The 19783-nt window shown below is 39.2% G+C and overlaps 1 protein-coding gene across 2 annotated transcripts in view; it reads right to left on the reverse strand.

The window, feature by feature from the left end:
* RHOBTB3 (Rho related BTB domain containing 3) overlaps window positions 1-17710 on the reverse strand; it is a 55512-nt gene extending 37802 nt beyond the window's left edge. The window contains exons 1-4 of one of the 2 annotated variants that reach the window (XM_045074385.1): window positions 17169-17710; window positions 16766-16991; window positions 11855-12041; window positions 1689-1840 (exon numbers count right to left, since the gene is read on the reverse strand). In XM_045074385.1, coding sequence (XP_044930320.1) covers window positions 1689-1840; window positions 11855-12041; window positions 16766-16991; window positions 17169-17170 — 567 coding nt within the window. In that variant the 5' untranslated portion in view covers window positions 17171-17710. Of the gene's footprint in view, window positions 1-1688; window positions 1844-11854; window positions 12042-16765; window positions 16992-17168 lie in introns of both variants that reach the window. The other variant, XM_004769923.3, reaches the window with a different exon arrangement.
* Between the last annotated feature and the right edge of the window lie 2073 nt (window positions 17711-19783).

A 19783-nucleotide genomic window follows, 5' to 3' on the forward strand; every position in this document is an offset into this window, starting at 1 on the left:
AAATGAAGCCAAACTATTATTTTTTCCTCAGTTTCCTAAATATTTCAGGGAAATACAAGATTCTTAGACTAAATCAAGATTTTTTAAAAAATCCACTACAATATAATGTCTTTGACAGGAAAATTACATTTCAGTCCTCTCTACCTTTCTACCCTTTCTACTTTTTTATCACTATAAAAAAATAAGACAAAAGTTTCTCACAGTTATCATGATACCAATATTGTGAATATATCTTCCTTAATGCTATATTATTAATGTTTCTTTTCATTACTGGGCTACATAATAGCCACATATACATGACAGAAATCAGAACCATTTATATTTGGGTTTTATTTTATCTTTGGTTCTTTTTTTTTTTTTTTTTTTTTTTTAAAGATTTTATTTATTTATTTGACAGAGAGAGACCACAAGTAGGCAGAGAGGCAGGCAGAGAGAGAGAGAGGAGGAAGCAGGCTCCCTGCTGAGCAGAGAGCCCGATGCGGGACTCGATCCCAGGACCCTGAGATCATGACCTGAGCCGAAGGCAGCGGCACAACCCACTGAGCCACCCAGGCGCCCTTATCTTTGGTTCTTATTTGGAGTTTGATAACTGTCCAGAACAAATGAAATTTCTACAGTCATCTGTGGAGACCTCAACATTTTGACATGAATCTACATAATGAATATTCTAGTATAATGGAAAGCGTACTTGACAAAGAGCCAGGGAACTAATGGAGAAGTTCAAAGTGCTCCTGCTTAATGCAGGGTTTACTTTGGTGTAAACCTCTTATCAGTGTTTACCAAATTTGTCCTTGAGTGGAGTCACTTCTTACAGCGTTGAAAAGGTAGCTCCAAATGAGTTAATACTTACATGATAAAACTCCACAGTATTTCCCAAGGACCATGCAGTCCTAATAGTGTAGGGTAGTTGCTGTGTGCTAAGACAGGCCTCAAAATGCCTATAGGACCCAATAAATGCCATAGCTACAGACCAAGCAAATTCCAAATGTATTTTTTTAAGATTTATTTATTTACTTGAGAGACAGAGAGCATATAAAAGCAAGCAAGGAAAGAGGCACACGGAGAGAAAGAGGAGAGAAGCAGTCTCCCTGGTGAGTGGAGGCTGAGGGCTCGATCTCATGACCCTGAGATCATAACCTGAGCAGAAATCAAGAGTCCAACACTTAATCAACTAGGCCAACGAGGCGGCCCAACAAGCTATTTTTAGGAGTAGTTGCTATGGATACTTCTGAGTGGAATCATTTAGGAGTATACAAAATCTTACCAAAACACACATAGAGGAAGAAAAATCATTCTTTTCAAATAATAGATAGAAATGAAGGAGAACGTGCATGGCCCAATGGTTCAGGTTGCAAGGCTCATTGAACTATATAAAGATTAGGAATAAAACTGGCATCACAGATTTGTGTAAGTAAGTATAGTTTAGATATGTTCAACAAAAAACAATAGTATCACCAAATGGAAAATTCTAAACTATCCCGTTAGACAATAGAAAATGCTTCATTTGGAGAGAAAAATAAAATTATAATTTTATTCTGACAAAATCTTACTTCTACTCTCAGTTTGTTTCTCAAAGTTAAGACCAATCATGCTTTTAAAACTAAAGTTCTAATTGAGGGTCTAGAAAATAGCTACCACAGCCAGCCTGACAAATGACTTTAATTTATGTAACAGAGATTACCACTCACCACTCCTCCAAAATATTTTCCTATATAGAAGTCATCAAGGCTGTGTAGTTCAAGATAGGTAGCTCCCAGTTCTTTAGCAAGTTGGATTCCTTCAGTGGTACTGACACAGCTCCCTCTGTCTGAGGTACATAGCGGGCATGTACAAGGTAATTCTTCTGAGGAAAGAAATAGGAGTAACAAAAGAGCTTTGAAATTTAACAGGAAAAGAAATATACACAGGCAACCTGAACATTCAACAACAAATTAACAATTCAGTTCAGGGGCATGTAGTACGTCCACTATCCACTGGACTCTGAATAAAAAACATCAGTGTTAATAGAAAGGTCTTTCAAGTAAACAAGCTTTGAGTGCAAGAAGAGTAAACAGTATTTTAGAAAACATAAGAACTTAAAAATAAGTTAATATATATTACCAAGGTTTTTATAGTAATTAAACCAACCAGCTAGTAATGGAGGACATGTTTCCCTTTATATACCCATGACATCCTGAGTATCAATACAAATTAACAACCTAATTGCCCATAGAAACCATGGAAACAGTGGGTTAGCTTTTTATTCTTTTCTTTTTTCTTTTCCTTCCTTCCTTCTACCTTTTATTCCTTCCTCTTTTTTTTTTTATAAACTTGAAATACATTCACAAAGTTGACTAGATCTGAATCCTCAAGGCTGCAAAATTTTGTAGATTTCATATAAAGTACATTCTAATTAATCCAGACATTTCAATTATTAGATTCTAAAGTATTCAACTACAGAAACTAAATTAAATCACTTATCTTTCTCTTCAAGACTAAAAGATCATTAACTAAAGGAATAAAAAGCATTTATTCAAAATGTGAACTGTCCTAAGCGTCATGGTTGTACTGTGTACAGATGCATGGCTGGGCAGGTGAGAGACCAACATACCTATTAGGACACTCCTCAATAAAGTTAAAAATTTATGTTCAACTCTAAATTCAGCAGAAAGCTTTGTTTTGTTTCATGACACATCAGATATATCATTGTTTAAATGGCAGCCAAATTAAACAGAGATAAATCCATTTTTAGAAATGCATGTTGTTATAGTTTCCCTGGGAAGCAGAGGCTGAAGTGGAGACTGGAATGCAGGAGATTTACTGAGGGAGTGATCGTGGGAACAAATGTTTTCAGGGGTAAGGGAAGTGGGACTGGGCAGAGGAAAAATTCAAACTGCAATATAGCTATAACAAAGATCTTAGCAGATCTTACTGGGGGGTCTGGGGTTTTGATGGCCTTTTAGAATGGTTCCCCATTTGGAGAAAAGCAGCTGTGTCTTTGTGCCCCTTCAATGATCAAGATAATCAGTGGTTAGATGAGGGCTGCTGTGGAGGGGGCACAACCTTGAGCAAGCAGCTTCTATGAGCTAAAGGTAATATCTGGGGCGCCTGGGTGGCTCAGTGGGTTAAGCCGCTGCCTTCGGCTCAGGTCATGATCTCAGGGTCCTGGGATCGAGGCCCGCATCGGGCTCTCTGCTCAGCAGGGAGCCTGCTTCCCTCTCTCTCTCTCTCTGCCTGCCTCTCCATCTACTTGTGATTTCTCTCTGTCAAATAAATAAATAAAAAATCTTTAAAAAAAAAAATAAAGGTAATATCTGGCAACGGACTCCGCCATGCACCATGAGCACCCAACAGCCTGGTAACTGAGAGAGTAAGTACAGTGGCCCTCAAATGGCATTTGTGGGGCACCTTCGTGGCTCTGTCGGTTAAGCATCTGACTTGATTTCGGCTCAGGTCATGATCTCGAGATCGTGAGATCAAGCCCTATGGGGGCTCTGCACTCAGCGTGTGTTCTGTTTAAGATTCTTCCCCCTTCCCTTGCCCTCTGCTTTTCCCTCTCCTCTCTCTAAAATAAACAAATAAAATCTAAAAAAAAAATTTTTTTAAAGACATTTGGGCAACTTCCACAGCCTACACAACAAATTCCTTACCAATGAACTGCATATAGGTGAACCATATATATGTACACATAGGATATTCAGTGCATGCCTGTGCTACATATGTAACTATGTAGATAATTTTAGCCTCATTGAAAGCATTTTAGAACTCAGAAACCAGGAATTTACAACCTCCTTCTGCAGAAGAGGAAACTGGGGCTCAAGGAAGATAAGTGACTTGTCCAAGTCTCTTTGTGTGTCAGAGATGGAAAAACAATGATAAAACTGTTTCTTGCTCTATTTGATAAGTAAAGTGATATCAAAAGATAAGATAACAATTCAGTTTAAGTAAAGACACAGTGATTTAAAAGTTAAGCTTGGGTTCTCAAAACTAAGCCATGAATTTTGAGTTTTTGCTTTTACTTTTTCCAAGATCATCTTGGTTTGGAGCACATAAATTTTTTGTACAGAATTTAGCCTATCTTGAAAAATAACACATTGATATTTTGCATTCTTTACAAAAATTCATAAACAGTGCCTTTGATTTTCTGAAGACAGAGGCCTTCTTATGCCTACAAAGCTCTCCTTATGTTGATGGGATGGGGTGAGAAGGCGTCCATCTTATTAAACTGTATTTCTAAACAAAAATAAAGCAAAGTGTTTCAAGTGAAAAATTAAATGAACATAGTGTAAAACAATTTTTAAGAAATAATCTTGATTTGAAGGAAAATCCAACTAATTTCAGGTTCAACCCTGCTAAGCATGGTTTTCCACTGTGTGTAACCATGGCCCTTTATGGACATACATGCCTAGAAAATCCCTCTTCACATCGAGTCTTCACATGTCTGTGACACAGAAGACATTGCTTTTTGTTCACATGTACCCAAGAGGAAAAAAAAAAGTCTCATCATTATGTGGTGGGTATAGCAAGAAAAGCAACAAAACACTTTTAGAAAAAAATAAACCTGTATTATGCATTTCACCAGCAACCATAAAAGGACTCAAAATATTTCAAATTGTGGTGCCTTCTTCAGGATATCACTTCTGTTAGCCCACCTCAGGGTCACAGCGACTCTGGACAACATTGTTACACTTCTAGTTAACACTGTAGTCTTTTTTCTTTCTCTTATGCGATACCTTTTAAGGTGTTATCACAAATGTCTATTTTTTTTTTCTAAAGCAAACACGTTGTAACTCTGGAATTCAAATGAATGGTATCTCTTTCAAAGCAGTGGTTTTCAGAATCCATAGGGTGATTCTTAAAATGTTGCCAAGTGCTTGAAAGTTTTAGAAATCCTTTTAAGAATTCTAGCCTAGCGATGTACTCAACTCTATCAGAACTTCAAAAAGAAAAGAAGAAAGGCTGCCCATTTTTGGGAGCTTAAGGCTATGAATACCCCTAGGTGTGTTCAGAGAAAAAAATTCTCCTTTAAAAACGGGTTCAATATTTAGTAAAAGCCAAAAATTTGTTCAAAGCCGAATGTGATGAAGAAGACATACAAGTCAAGCTTGTCAAAACATATGTAACAAAGGAAAATGATGAGACTGATTGTGTTTGCTGAACTAATTCTAAAAAGAGCTCAAGAGAGGAATTATCAGGAGAACACACAGCACAGCTTCATGTATTACAAGGGACTGGGGGAGGGAAGCAATAAAAATCCTCGGGTGGAATAACAGATTTAGCTTGGTAATTACTTTGCAATCACATCTATATGTGAAATGAATTTCACCTTGTTTAAAACCATTCATCCACTAACTGAACAAATGTTTCTTGAGTACCTACCACGTATCAAACAAGAAATATACATAGATAAATGCTCGTAGTCAACTAAGCCAACATAGACATGACTGAAAATTATAATATAATAAATACTAAAATAAGGTCTGCAAAATCACCATGGGAACAGAAAGGAAGAAATTAACTCTGCCTGGGGATTATGGAAGACTTCGCAGAAAAGGTAGTGATTTACTGGATAGATATGAATTTGCCATGCTGATATGACAAGAGCTGTGCAGGGCGGGGCACTCCCATCAGAGGGCATAGCACATGCAGAGGTCTGGATGCAAGAAAAAACAACACATTAGCTGCCAGTTTCAAAATGGCAAGCTAAGCCCACATTGCAACTCTTCTCCCTGTCAAATCAAAGAAATGATTGAACAAAGAGGGGAGGGAGAGGGGAGGGAGAAGGGAGGAGAGAGAAATGGAAGGAAGGAAGGAAGGGAGGGGAGGGGGAAGGGGGAAGGGAGATGTGCATATACAGCAAGGCTCAAAAATTAAGAGGAGAGAAACTCATCACCCAGAAAGGGGGAGTGCCTAAAGGCTGAAGGCAGATAGCACAGGACCAACGAGGGAAGCTGAAGCTCAGAGGACAGGTGGGAAGTCACACACTGGGCAACATCGAGAATACTCACTGCTCAGTCATGGGGGAGCAACAAGGAGGCCCATGGACAACTGAGTGGAGATGAGTTGCAGAACCCAGTGGAAGCAGCAAGGCTTACAGATCTCGTATGAGCTCTCACTCCCACCCCAGCCTCAGAGAACAGCTGGGCAGAGGAGGAGAAAGGCGTTAATCCAACAGAGACTCTAAACTGCAAACTAGGCAATTTAAGAATTACCCAACACTTAAGAAGCCTCCATACTATGAAGTAAAATCTCGTCAAATGGCAAGACTTAGATTGTCCTCCTTAAGGCAAGACTTAATAGACCTACCAAAAATAGAATCTTAAAATATATATAATTACTTGAGAGAAGTTTTCTTCTTAAAGTATTTACATGCTTAAAACAGGTATAAGAAATTATGAAAAACAACCAGCTAGAGATCTTGGATATGAAAAGCTGTGGGAATTTTTTTAAAGCATAATAAAGCAAAAGAGTAGGACAGACCCTGTGGAAGCGATTTGTGAATTGGGAAAAGAAGACCACACAATTCTCCTCTAACACAACACAGACAAAGAAAGCTTAGGAAATATAAAAGAAAGATAGGAGAAACAGAGGAGAGATCCAGAAGTTTCAACATCCATCTAATAAAAGTCCAAAAAGGACAGAATAGAAAAAATGGAGGGAAGGAGATATCTGACGAAATCATGAAGTTGAGACGTCCCCAGATCTAAAGACAGACATTAAGTTCAAGGAGTTCAGTGTGTTGGGTACATAAGACACAAAAGACTGTGCCTACAAGGTTGCCAGAGTAGTCAGAAGATAGATCATGAGTGATCATGACTTTCAGGTAAAGCATTACAAGAGAAAATAACTGAAGGGAGATAAAATACTGGATTGGAAAAAGTATCAATGGGAACTCGTGATTAAAAGACATATATTTGGGGTGCCTGGGTGGCTCAGTGGGTTAAGCCTCTGCCTTTGGCTCAGGTCATGATCCCAGGGGCCTGGGATTGAGTCCCGCATTGGGCTTTCTGCTCAGCAGGGAGCCTGCTTCTCCTCATCTCTCTCTCTGTCTGTCTCTCTGCCTATTTGTGATCTCTCTCTCTGTCAAATAAATAAATAAAATCTTTAAAAAAAAAAGACATATTTAACATACCTATATATCTATGTATCTATCTCCAATGAAAAGGCCTTAAAGCAATGACAAAGTTATGAGCACCCCTAAAGCCCCAATCTTAGTTTCTTAATATCATTGTTCACTAAATGGAACCAGGGCTCCCTGAAGAAATGACTGATTGATTCCAGGTGAGCCTGGGACATCTTATGCCATACAATAAGGAAACACTCAAAAACTAATTGGAACTAGATTGAAAAGACTCCCTCCATGCAAATTTGGAGTAATATGAGCAACAGAAAGGATAAGGATAAGAACAGATTATAAAATATTGAATTTAAAAAAACAAATCCATGAATTATAATGATTCTAAAAGAAAGATGGGAGCAGAGAGAAAGATAAGCTCTATTTACAGAAGAATACCAACTATAAGTGGAGGTGGAATGACAGAAAATCACTATTTTCCAACCACTACAACTAAAGGAATTATGCAAAATAATGGGCTTAGATTCTTTAAAAATGTCAGTGTCATGAAAGACCGGGAAGGCGGGGGGAAGGCTGGGGAACTGTTCTGGATTAAAAGAGACCAGAGAGATATTAGAGACACATTACATTTAAATGTAGTATGTAGTCCTTAATTTCATCCTGGATTTAAAAAAAAAAAAATAGGTTTGGAACAATTGGGAAAATGTGAATGTGGATTTTGTTTAAAATAATAGGATCATAGATAATAGTATGTCACATATCTTGAACGATGGTTGGATTATGGTTGATAGGAAAATGGCTCTTTTGTATTAGACATGTACAATGTATTAGACAATACATGCTTAAGTAATTAGCACTGAAGAAATACCATGATTTTTATAATTCACTCCCAAATGAAAAAAGAGAGAGTCTGTGTGTGTGTGTGTGTTTGTGTGTGTGTGTGTAAAATCTCTGGGGTTTACTGTTCTGTTCTGGTCAATTTTCTTGGGTTTGAAATTTTGCAAATAGAAGGGAAAAGAAGCAAGTTTCTAAAGATTTGAAAGCATTGACTATCATGATCTGACCTATATCCTAGAAATGATTACTCTGAGTGGATTTATTTCAGAAAGAAGCAAAGATGGAACAGGAGACCACAGGTCAATTCACCACAAAGCTGATGAAGCCTAAGTGTCAGGGTCCTTGTGTGTGAGTCTTTTCCAAAGCCTGGGGAGAAACATAATCATATGCTTTTGTAAGATTTGCAAAATAAGATCCTCTAACTCTACTTGGTTAAGACCACTGCCTCTTTCCACTCCAGCTCACTTTTATGTCAGGCAGTCTGGGAGTAATGACAGGCATTTTTGGGATCCTGCTAATGTGAATTTAAGTTTAGGTTTAGTGAGATACTATTTGTGGTTTGCAGTCACTTCCTTGTACAGTTAAATGTTTGAAAACTGTCCTGGTACACGAATAGCCTTGAGGAATGCTTCTGCCACCCACATTGTAGACTTGGTTGGTGTTGTGAAACAAAGATGCCGGGCTGAAAGAGGAACACAACACAAATGACAGTGCCCGTCACCAGAAACATATGAAGTGTGAAGAAATACACTGGAAGAAACACTATAATTTTCTTCTCTATATAGAAGATAGCAAAAGTGGTTTTCATATGAAGAAGTAATCAAGACTATGCAGCCAACAAATATAAGAAAAATTAAACAAATGTCAAGCTGTTAAATAATAGAAATATTTTTTAAATGTTTGTGGTATTTGACAGCTTTTTTATTAAGATTCTATTTATTTATTTGACAGAGATCACAAGTAGGCAGAGAGAGAGAGGAGGAAGCAGGCTCCCTGATGAGTAGAGAGCCCGATGTGGGGCTCCATCCCAGGATGCTGGGATCATGACCTGAGCAGAGGCTTTAACCCACTGAGCCACCCAGGTGCCTGGTATTTGACAGCTTTTTATTTATTTTCTTTTTTCTATTTAAATTCAATTAGCTAACACATAGTAATCAGTAGTTTCAGATACAGTATTCAATAATTCATCAGTTGTGTATAACACCCAGTGCTCATCACAACACATGCCCTCCTTAATGCCCATCACCCAATTACCCCATCCCCTTACCCTCCTCCCCTCCAGCAACCCTTTTTGTTTCCTATGGTTAAGTCTCTCATGGTTTTTCTCTCTCTCTGATGACTTCCCATTTAGTTTTCCCTCCCTTCCCCTACAATCCTCTGTGCTGTTTCTTATATTCTACATATGAGTGAAATCATATAATTGTCTTTCTCTGATTGACTTATTTCCTCAGCATAACAGCCTCCAGTTACACCTATATCAATGTAAATGGTAAGTATCCATCCTTTCTGATGGCTGAGTAATATTCCATTGTATATACATACCACATCTTCTTTATCCATTCATCTGTTGATGGACTTCTCGGCTCCTTCCACAGTTTGGCTATTATGGACATTGCTGCTATGAACACCGGGGTGCAGGTGCTCCTCTGAATCACTACATTTCTATCTTTAGGGTAAATACCTAGTAGTGCAATTGCTGGGTCACAGGGTAGCTCTATTTTTAACTTCTTGAGGAACCTCCATACCCTTTTCCAGAATAGCTTCACCAGCTTGCATTCCCACCAACACTGTAAGAAGGTTTCCCCTTCTCTGCATCCTTTTTGTTGTTTCCTGTCTTGCTAATTTTAGCCATTCTGGCTGGTGTAACATAGCATTTTCACTGTGGTTTTATTTGATAGCTTTTTAGATTTGCAAATTGTCATGCTTATTTGTGTGTGTGTGTGTGTGTGTGTGTCTGTGTGTGTATCTGTAATGTTGGTTTTTTCCCCTTACAAAGGACCTCTAGAACTCTGTAAGTTTCAGATCCTACACGATCAGGAACTGCCCCTTTAAGCCAAAAGGAAGATTACTATGACAGATAATTAAATGACTAGGATCTGAAATCCAATGAAGATAAAGGGAAAGCAATGAATTTGAGGTTTATTTGAAATGTGAAACCAAAAGAGCTTCTAGTGCACTAGATATGGGGAATGAGAGGGAAGTTGGGTTGGATGATTCTAGTAGGGGTGAATGGATAGGTTTGACATCATTCACCAAGACATGGAATTCAGCAGAAAGGGGAAGATTTTGTGATCACACAGGTTGGAAGAGAAACTAAAGCTGGAGAAAGAAACTGGGTATTCATCAGTGTCTATACAGGGAAAGGGAGAACGGGAGATTAACAGATTCAAGGTCAGAGTAAACAGCAAGAAGTGAAGCCAAAGGATGGAACCCTGGCAACAACTAAGGATGTAGTGCTTCAATATGTGTATGGGGGAGGGGGTGTAGACCAGTAACAAGACAGAGAATTGGAACAACCATGCAAGAAAGAGTGGTTTTTTTAAATGGAGGAAGAGATGTGTTCAAATAACCTCAAAGGGCGAATTGTTATTAAAATAAAAGTTAAAGTGGAAATTAAATGGAAAGGGAAATCAAATTTGGCAAGAAGCATTTAACTGGTAACCTTGAGTGAGAACAAATACGATGTAATTGTGAAAGTCAAAGTCAGACTAGAGTGGACTGAAGAATAAATGGGAAGTCAGGAAGTAGACGCAGGAAGTGTGGATGACTCTTTCAAGAATCGAGGCCAGTAATAAAAAGAAACACAGGGAAGTAGAGGGGATGTGGGGTCATGGAAGGGTCAAGCCCACTTTATTTGTGTCTTCTAATGCTAAACATATACCTACCCTATGACTATGACCCAAAATCCTATTCCTATGAAACAACCATGAAAAGGAGAATGAATAAATGTAGTACAGCACATTGACACAACTGAAAAATACACAGCAAAATAACAAATTGTAGACAAGCACAACAGGGATGAATGTCAGTATTATGCTAACTGAAATTAGACACAAGATACTACATACAGTATAATTCCAATATGTAAATTTCTAGAATAGATAAAACGAATTTATATGGTGAGAAGTCAGAACAGTGGTCATCTCCATGGAAGGAGGGCCAGTGACTGGGAAGAGGCACGAGAGAACCTTCCAAAGGGAGGCATATGTTCTCTATCCTGACCTGTAAGATGGCTGCAGGGATGTATATATATTTAAAAATGCATTAAGCTGCACTCATGGTACCTCATGAACTCTATGTCCTTTCCTTTGCTGTACCTTAATGAAAAGGGGGAGAAAAAAATAGAATAAAATTTCCAAGCCAGCTTCACTGAGGAAACACCACTAAAGAGAATTATCAAAATACCACCAAATCAAAGTAACTTCTGTGTCAGCCCGAGGATATCTGACAACGATATGCATAGCAGCAACGGCTGCAACAGACTGAACCAACTGAATCCATTGGCCACGGAGGAAATGAACCCCTCCCTCAGGCAGGAGTGTCAGTGTCTCCACCTCACTCGTTCATAGCTATGTAAAAATCCTGCTCCAGAGCCCAATCCTTTTGCAGACAATCTATCCTTCCCACTGGACGGGCCTTTAGAATGTCAAAAAGAGTCTTCCAGAGCTCAGCACCAGCCTAATGCCTCTCCTAGATCAAAAGAACACAATCACTGACTTCCTTCACTTCTGTAAAAGAGCAATTTAGAAGACAAATTTGTACCCATCAGAATCCCAGCAGTCGTCTGTGACACTTTCCTTTGATGTCTTACTATCATACCCAGTGATGAAGAGATAACAGCTGGCATTTGAACAGTCATCTTTCCCCCCCAAAAAACCCATATCAATCACTAGTAAACTCAACACTATTTAAAATTAATGGGGTACCTGCACTCTTATCTTAAAAAAAAAATTAGATACTTACCATTTTGTCTGGTACCAACAGCGGCAATGATGACTGGAACTGAATTTAATGCTCTTTTTATCACTGGGATATAATTATCCTTTACTTCGTGGAATGAGAACTTGTCATTTACGTTGTATTTGATCACAATGATGTCGGCACTCCCGATTAGGTTTCTAGAGGTATACCAATCACTGTCAAAAATGTCCTAAACCAAAATGCAAAGAGCACTCGTTAGTCTACTTGTCTTCAAATCAGTCATGAAATAAAATGGGACACACACCATTTTTTGCTATAGTTTAATTTTTGAAATTCATGAGAAGAATTGATTTTTAAATAAGTAATTACCTAAAATAAAAATGTCTGAAGCCTACCAACTCTTCCATTTTTGTGTATTCATTTAGCCTAGACCACAGTGTAGTTGTTGTACTATAAAGGAAATCTACAGAATTACTGAGAGTACAAACAAGCACTTGGTTTTCAAATTATGTCATACTTTTATCACCTAATAATTTTGAAAAATTTTTAAACATTTTTATTTATTTCTTTGAGATAGAGCAAGAGCACGGAGGACGGGCGGAAGGAGAGGGAGAAGCAGGCTCTCCCCTGAGCAGGAATCCCAATGCGGGGCTCCATACCAGGACCCTGAGATCATGACCTGAGCTGAAGGCAGAGGCTTAACAACGGAGCCACCCAGGCACTCCTAATTTTGAGAATGTTAACACAGCCTTAGATGCCAGAGCATCAGTATGAGTAAGGAAGCTTCGAAGGATTTTCTGTGACCCAGTTAGACATTGCAGGATTGTTCAGTGTTTTAAACTGCAATACACTGTGAATTCTGCGGAGTTGCACATATTGTATACATATTTTCAAAATGCATGTATACTTTTCAACTTTATCCACCCTTTGGACAGTAGTGTATACATATAGTGTATATGTATGTGAAGGGGATGTATGTTTCATAAAAAGACACTGTATATTATAAAGTGTGAACATTGTAATGAACCAATTTTTCAATTCATGTATTTAGCTTATATAAATTAAAAATTCAGGATAAGTCTTTCAATTTAAAATTTTTTACTTCTAGACTACAATTAATAACATTTATATTTAGAATCAGGGCCAAAAGTAATTTATTATGAAGCCTACTCTTTAAAAGCTTTGGTATTTTAAAAGTATTTTTTTCAAAGTTTCTATGTAGCATAAGAAAAATATGTATCTTAATACCATTGCTAAATATGCATTAGTAGCTTTCTTCTCATATTCTAGTTAACTACTAATCATTATTTGTCATTTCATGCAGCCTTTGGTATGTATTTCCAGGATATATTAAAGCTATATTAAGAAAACAGTTAGATGTGGCTAAAAGGTCTAAAAACTGCTGGGCTATGAAAGTTCACATTTTGAAATATGAGTCCAAAACAGGGTAATAATGCTGGAACAAGTCAATCAAGAGCCATGTGACAGAGCTTCTACTTATGATGGAAAGTTCTAGAGAAGTGTTACACAGCAATCCCCTTTTGCAAAGGGAGCTGCTTCTCACCAGTACCTCCACAGTGTCCAGCAAAGCCTCTCCCAATTCCCTACATCCAGCCCAATCCACCCACTTCCTAACAAGTGCACTCAGAGTAACAAGAACAGCAAGATTTTTAGATATAACTACCCTACTGAAAACAGGAGCATTTAAAAAGGAAAAATAAAAGGACCAAAAAAGAAAAATAGGCAAACTACAGGAATATAAACTCCAAAGGCAGTCCTGAACTTGAACTCAGCCGGGGGAGAAGTGAAGTGGGACACAGATCAAGAAAATGTGAAAGCTTCCCAGCAGAGCTCTACCCTAATTTCCAAATCCTAAACCACAAATCCATTCAGTTCCAATTGTATCTGTTGTAATATCCAAGTTCAAAGTATACAAGCATAACAAGGGTACACAAGTATAACAAAGAAAAAGAACAAAGTCAGATGAATGGAATAAAAAACAAAACTAAACAGAGGTGGGACCAACATTAAACAGCCATTTAACTCTGAGAGAACAAATCAAAAGTAACTACTCTTTGCATTCCAAACAGTTTAAAATTCCAGAGTAACTAGAGAGGTGTACTTGGAGGAAAGGAGACATTTAGAGGAAAATATCATGAGAAAATGGGTGTTGGCAACATTATCACTGTTGTATTGAGGATATTAAAACTAAAAATAATTTTGTTTTTAACACAAATCAGAGTTTCAAACCCTGCACAAGAAAACTGTGCATGCATTACCTCACTGCTTTTTGTGGAATATTTTTGGTAATCAGGAAAAGATCTAGAAATAAAATAATGTAACTGCACAAAAAAAAGGGAGGGTGGGCTTGAGAGAGACATAATAATGAACTACATAAAATGAATCTGAAACACATTTATGTTAAAAGTGTCAAGTATATACGGCAAGGATCCAGAGTGAGGCTACAGATCTACAGAAGAAACTAGGAAAGAGAAGCAAAACTATCTCATTCTGATTCCAAGGAGGAACGAACACCACATTTCTTATCAAGCTATGTCAAAGAGAAAATGCTCTCCTGGTTTCTAGAAATATGAAGGAAATCAAATTCTCCCACCCCTTGTAAATCAGTTCCAGGATTTCCTCTGGGAGGTTATGCAATGCAACACTTGGACCCACATTGAGAGAATGGAACTCATCTTCTTAAAAATAATCTAAAATTTTAGAGCAAAACAACAATTTTATTCCACTTGCTGGCGCTGAAAATACAGCACCTACTAAGTACCAGCACTGCTACCTCAATGTATTGTATTTGTGTAAATCTTGAATGATGTGTAGAAACACTTTACTTTTGCTTAGTATAAGGGATACATGGTTATACTGTTGTTGTAATAAACATTGTATTACTAGAGTAGCTTCTACCTGGACTACTTACTAGAGCATGTCAGTTTCTATCTTAAGAACTTTACATGTATCATCTCATCTACTCTTCAGCATAACTCTAGGAGCCAGGGGATCTTTAGGAGGCAGGGAGTCTTATTTTATACACAGGGAAAAATAAGGCTAAGAGAATATAGTGACTCACCAGAAAAAACCACTAAGCAGCAATGTGGGGATCTGCAATCAGGTCCTTTTGCTATCAAAAGCTGTGCTCTATCTGCTTTGTTATACTGAATATTCTGTTCCGGTACATGCCAAGTATTAGCTGATAAACACAATCAACTTGAGTATCTCTGAAGGACTTTTACTTACCACCAAGAAAAGAAAAGCATCTTATAAAGAGAAGGTCTGCAAATGTATTCCCTTATGTTTAAAGATCATTATGACCCAAAAAAGTGTACCAAAACTCAATGCTTTAAATCTGAGTCTAAACAAACAAAAGGTGATTAGTACAATAAAGCACAATAATCAGTATATGGCAAAAATCTTGACTACAGAGGCTTATTTTAATCCTTTGGAAAATTTCATTTACTACAGTATCTGGCATCACAAGTATTGTTTTTTGCTAAATTAACAACATGAACAGTAAAGAGTTAACGGCTTGAAGAAAAAACAGGAAAAGTAATCCTAACATCCGAATTCAGCTTATTTTATTTTCCTTAAATTTATTTACTCTATTCACTCCACATTTGTTCAACTGCGTATAAAACCGGTAAGTTTTTAAATTGTACCATCTTTCACAATGAAATGGCCAAAGTAAAAGAAGTGTTTCACTTATTTGCATGGACTCCAGCCAGTGAGTTCCTTGTGATTGGCATCATCACTGTGATAAATGGGAGTTTAAACCTGGTTATTGAAAAAAACCTGTTTTATTTATTTTACCTCATTAACATAAATATCCTTTAACTGAAAATTTCTTTGAGCTAGTGATCTTTTCATTCTGTAATTTGCATAAGTAATTTTTCTAGGCACATTCCATACATTCCTTTAGAAAGGTGTATTAGTTCCCTATAGCACACAATTCAGGTTTTTACAATTGATGTTTAAACATAAAATCTCACATGGTAATTTGTATTCTTTTTCAGACACTAAGCTTTCATCTGTTATAAAATATAATCTTCAGCTTTAGTTATACTATTTTAACTCCAATACCACTATAGAATCAGAAATTTTCAAATAAAATTAAATGAAAACATTAAAATAACTACAGTTCTTGTGTATTACATTATAATTGTTATATTATAATGTACTGAAAAGATGTATGTGTTAGAGAGTAGCTTTCTTTCTCCTTTTATCAAGCAGTCAAGAATCAGACTAGAATTTTATCGACTTCATTACAATTTCTTTTAATTATTACAAATTTTAAAGCTTTTAAAAAATTCCAAGCAGTGTTATTATTTCTGATTTATGAATCACTGAAAACAAATGGCTACTATATTAAGAGTATCTGCATTATTAAACTTAAAAACAAGAATTAAATTTTTCAAAAGTGGACACTGTTATAAATGAGTGGTTTGAAATTAATTCCCAGTCCCTCTCTTCCTCTCCTTTCCAGGGGTCCTATTCCTGAACTGTCCCAGTGAAATTTATTTTTGCTTGTGTTGAGCTTTCAGAGGACTTTATTTTTAGAACACTAATATTACACTCTCACCCACAGGGTAGGCATGAAAAAACATGGCTCTCTGCTGGTGAAACTTAGTGACCCCGTCCCTTGGGATTGTCACATTCAACTGCCAGCTACCAAGGGACAACCTACAGTCCTGAAGCCTATGAGTAAGTGCTCCATGTTGCCACTGGGGCTTTTTGCCTTCTAAGAGTGTTCTCTGACCGGGCTGCCCCCTGCCCAATGAAACAAAGGAAAATAAAGATTTCCCCCCAAATGTTTAAAAACTCTACGCAGGTGACCCAGACGGTCCACAGGATGAAAGGGGGAAAAGGGAGAGGAAGGGGAAAAAAAAAAAAAAATTGAAAGAAAATCTCCGTCAGCCTCGGCGCCGAGCAGCTGCCACCACTTACCCAGACGGGACAGTCGTGGACCACCAGCTTGACATTGCCAAAAGCGCTGGCCTGATACTCGGTGAACACCGGACGTGCGACCGTACTGGTCGCGTTCAGCAACAAGCTGCTTTCGTCCCCCGAGACCAGCGGGCTTCTCCCCAGGTAAGTGCGGATGAGCCCCGACGGCCGATTGTCCTGGTGAAACGCGTCCCCCTCGTTCCCCAGCGCCACGATGTGAATGGACCTACACGACAGAGAGGGGCGAGGGGGAGAGAGGCGCGTGGTCAGCGCGAGGATCACTTTAATCCGAACAGGAAGGGCGGGGGGCAGCGCGCGGCGAGGATGAGCAAGAGCCCCTCGCGCTGGGGCGCAGGACACGCGTTGGGGTAGAGACAATGGCAGGACCGCGACGCGTACGTACATGATCTCAAATCCAAGGGCAGGGCGGCGACTCGGAGAAAAGCTGCTCCTCGCGGCCTCTCGGGGCCAGGCGGCGGCGTATTTACCCGCAATCAGCTCATCCCCGGCCGCGTCCCCCTCTCGCGCCTCCACCGCGGCGCGGCCGACGCAGAGCGGGCCCGCGCGAGCGAGCGAGCGACAAGGGGGCCGGGGACGTGCGAGTCGGGCCGTGTGCGCGCTGCCAACCAGTCAGGAAGTGCCCGGGAACATCCCGAGCGGCCCGCCGCTCCCCGCCTCCCCGGCCGCCGCTGCTAAGAGTGGCCAGGCGCCCGGTCGCTGCAGCCCCCTCTCCGCCGCGCTCTCAGGGCAGGGCAGCTGTCGCCTCCTGCTGCTGCTGCTCCTCCTTCTGGACGACAGTGGCTTAGGAAAAAAGCCGGGGCCTCCGCCCCCTCGGCGGGCCTGGCGGGCGGGCGTAGCACGTGCTGGCCTTGAGGGTCGGGCGGACGCGGGAGCGCGCTCCCGCCGGGGCCCCCAAGCCCGGGCAGCGGAGGCCGGATACAAAGGGCCAGCCCGCACAGGGCCCCGCGGAATATAAATTAATAAATACAACGTCCAAGCCTGAGAGCTCCTGATCGCCAATCCGCCTGCAGCAAGTTTGTTCAACTCGAAAGGCTGTAACCAGAGCCAGGGAAAGGGGGGTGGGGCGGTGAGGCCCCCGCTCCCTAAAGACTGGGGAAAAAAGAGGTTAGGGAAGCTAGGCATTCAAGCCCGTTGGCCGCTCCGGCAGCCCAATCTTTTTTTTCCCCTCTTGGCTTTGACAGAAAGTGTTTTACCATGTCTGCCGCTTTGTCATTTGTCAACATGCACTACAGCTGTTTTCTAAAATCATACTTGTGAGAAAAAAATAAAGGCAACATTCATGCTGGTGCAGAAAGGGATCTTTGTTCACACACCAATTAATTTGCTAATATCGCTTTTGAGGGATTATTTACTATTTCAAGCTATATTTGGCATATTTTACCAAAAACTGCAAGGTGGTTTTTTTTGTTTGTTTTTAAGTGCTGGGGTTCTTACTGCGATAGTTTTAAAAAGAAGTTACGTGTGAGGTGTTTACAAGCTAAATGCTCATTTACTTGGAGATTTTTCAGTGCACAAAATGGCTACACATTTAATAATAGCTTCTTAGACCAACTGAAATAATAATAATCGTGCTAATGCAAGGATACTTCAGATTCTTTCATGATAATGCACTAATGTAAAGGTTATGAAGGTCTCTAAACGGCCTCGAACTACCTTAATGCAAATGAACGCTGGAATCCACTAACACCAAGAAGAAGGGCCAGAGGTTACTGTGGGACTCAGCTTCTCCACAAACGTAAAAATCCTCACAAGTGCTCTGTGTTTTAAGAGTCCTTATTTATCCCTTCCCTTATTTATTTTGCCCTACTTTAAAATTTCTTTTCTCAAAAGAGCTATTTTGAGGGCACGAGGTACTGAAGAGGTACTGAGGTGCTGAGTAGGGCAGTGACAAGACTAGGGTAAGAGGCCTTTGGAATGTGAACAGCTTTTTATTAAGGGCCCTTGCTGCTCAGTTGGAAGCAGTATAATGTAGTTTCTCATGCTCATAGGTTATGACAAGAGGCATTCATTCTGTAGTCACTGATTTTTTTTTTTAAATCTAGTTTCCCTTGCACAAGTATAATTTCTCCTTTTGTCTCTAGAACATGAACCATCCTGAAATATTTAAGAGTTTAGGATCACCTTTTCTCTTGGGTCAATAGAAAATATATTTTCCCCCTTTAGTAATCAAGCACAGGTCAAAAAGACAGACACTAAAAATGAATGGATAAAGAAAATGTGGTATGTACCTACAATGAAACATTTGGACTTGAAAAAGAAGGAAATCCTGTCATCTGTTACAACATGAATGAATCTTGAGAGTATTATGCTAAGTGAAATAAGTCAGTCACAAAAAGACAAATACTGCATTATTCCACTTACATCAGGTATCTAAGCTAGTCAAACTCTTAGAAACAGAAGGAATGTTTACCAGGGACTGGGGGTAGGAGGAAATGGAGAGTTGTTCAATGAGCAGAGTTTCAGTTTTGCAAGATGAAGAAGTTCTAGAGATCTATTGCAAACAAGACGCATATAGTTAACACTACTGTAATGTACACTTAAAAATGGTGAAGATGATACATTTTATATGTTTTTGCCACAATATGAAAGGGGGTGTTGGGGATTGGAAACTGGCAGGAAGAGAGCATTCATTTTTCTCCTCTGTTACTGAGTATGTGAGCCTGGCCTGTGCTAGGCAGGCATGGGAGATACTGAGATACATAAGACACAAGTTAACCTTGAGAAACTAAGTCTATAATTAAAGGTCACTATATTATAAATATTAATCACCCAATTCTTTGAAAACATACAGGTTCCTTTAAATAATTATAATATAGGCTCACACATGCAGTAACAGAGGTAGGTACAAAGTACAAGGATAAAGTTCAGTGAACATGAGGAAGAGATCTGTGCCTGTGTGTCATCAGAGAGAGGGTCATAGAGGAAGTAAACATTGCCTTGCGTCTTGAAGGATGAGGATGAATTGCTAGATGTGGAAGAAGAGGAGGGAGGAGGAAA

The sequence above is a fragment of the Mustela putorius genome, unplaced genomic scaffold (assembly GCF_011764305.1).
Source record: "Mustela putorius furo isolate JIRA1106 unplaced genomic scaffold, ASM1176430v1.1 tig00537350_pilon_pilon_pilon, whole genome shotgun sequence".
In the NCBI taxonomy this organism is placed as follows: domain Eukaryota; kingdom Metazoa; phylum Chordata; class Mammalia; order Carnivora; family Mustelidae; genus Mustela; species Mustela putorius.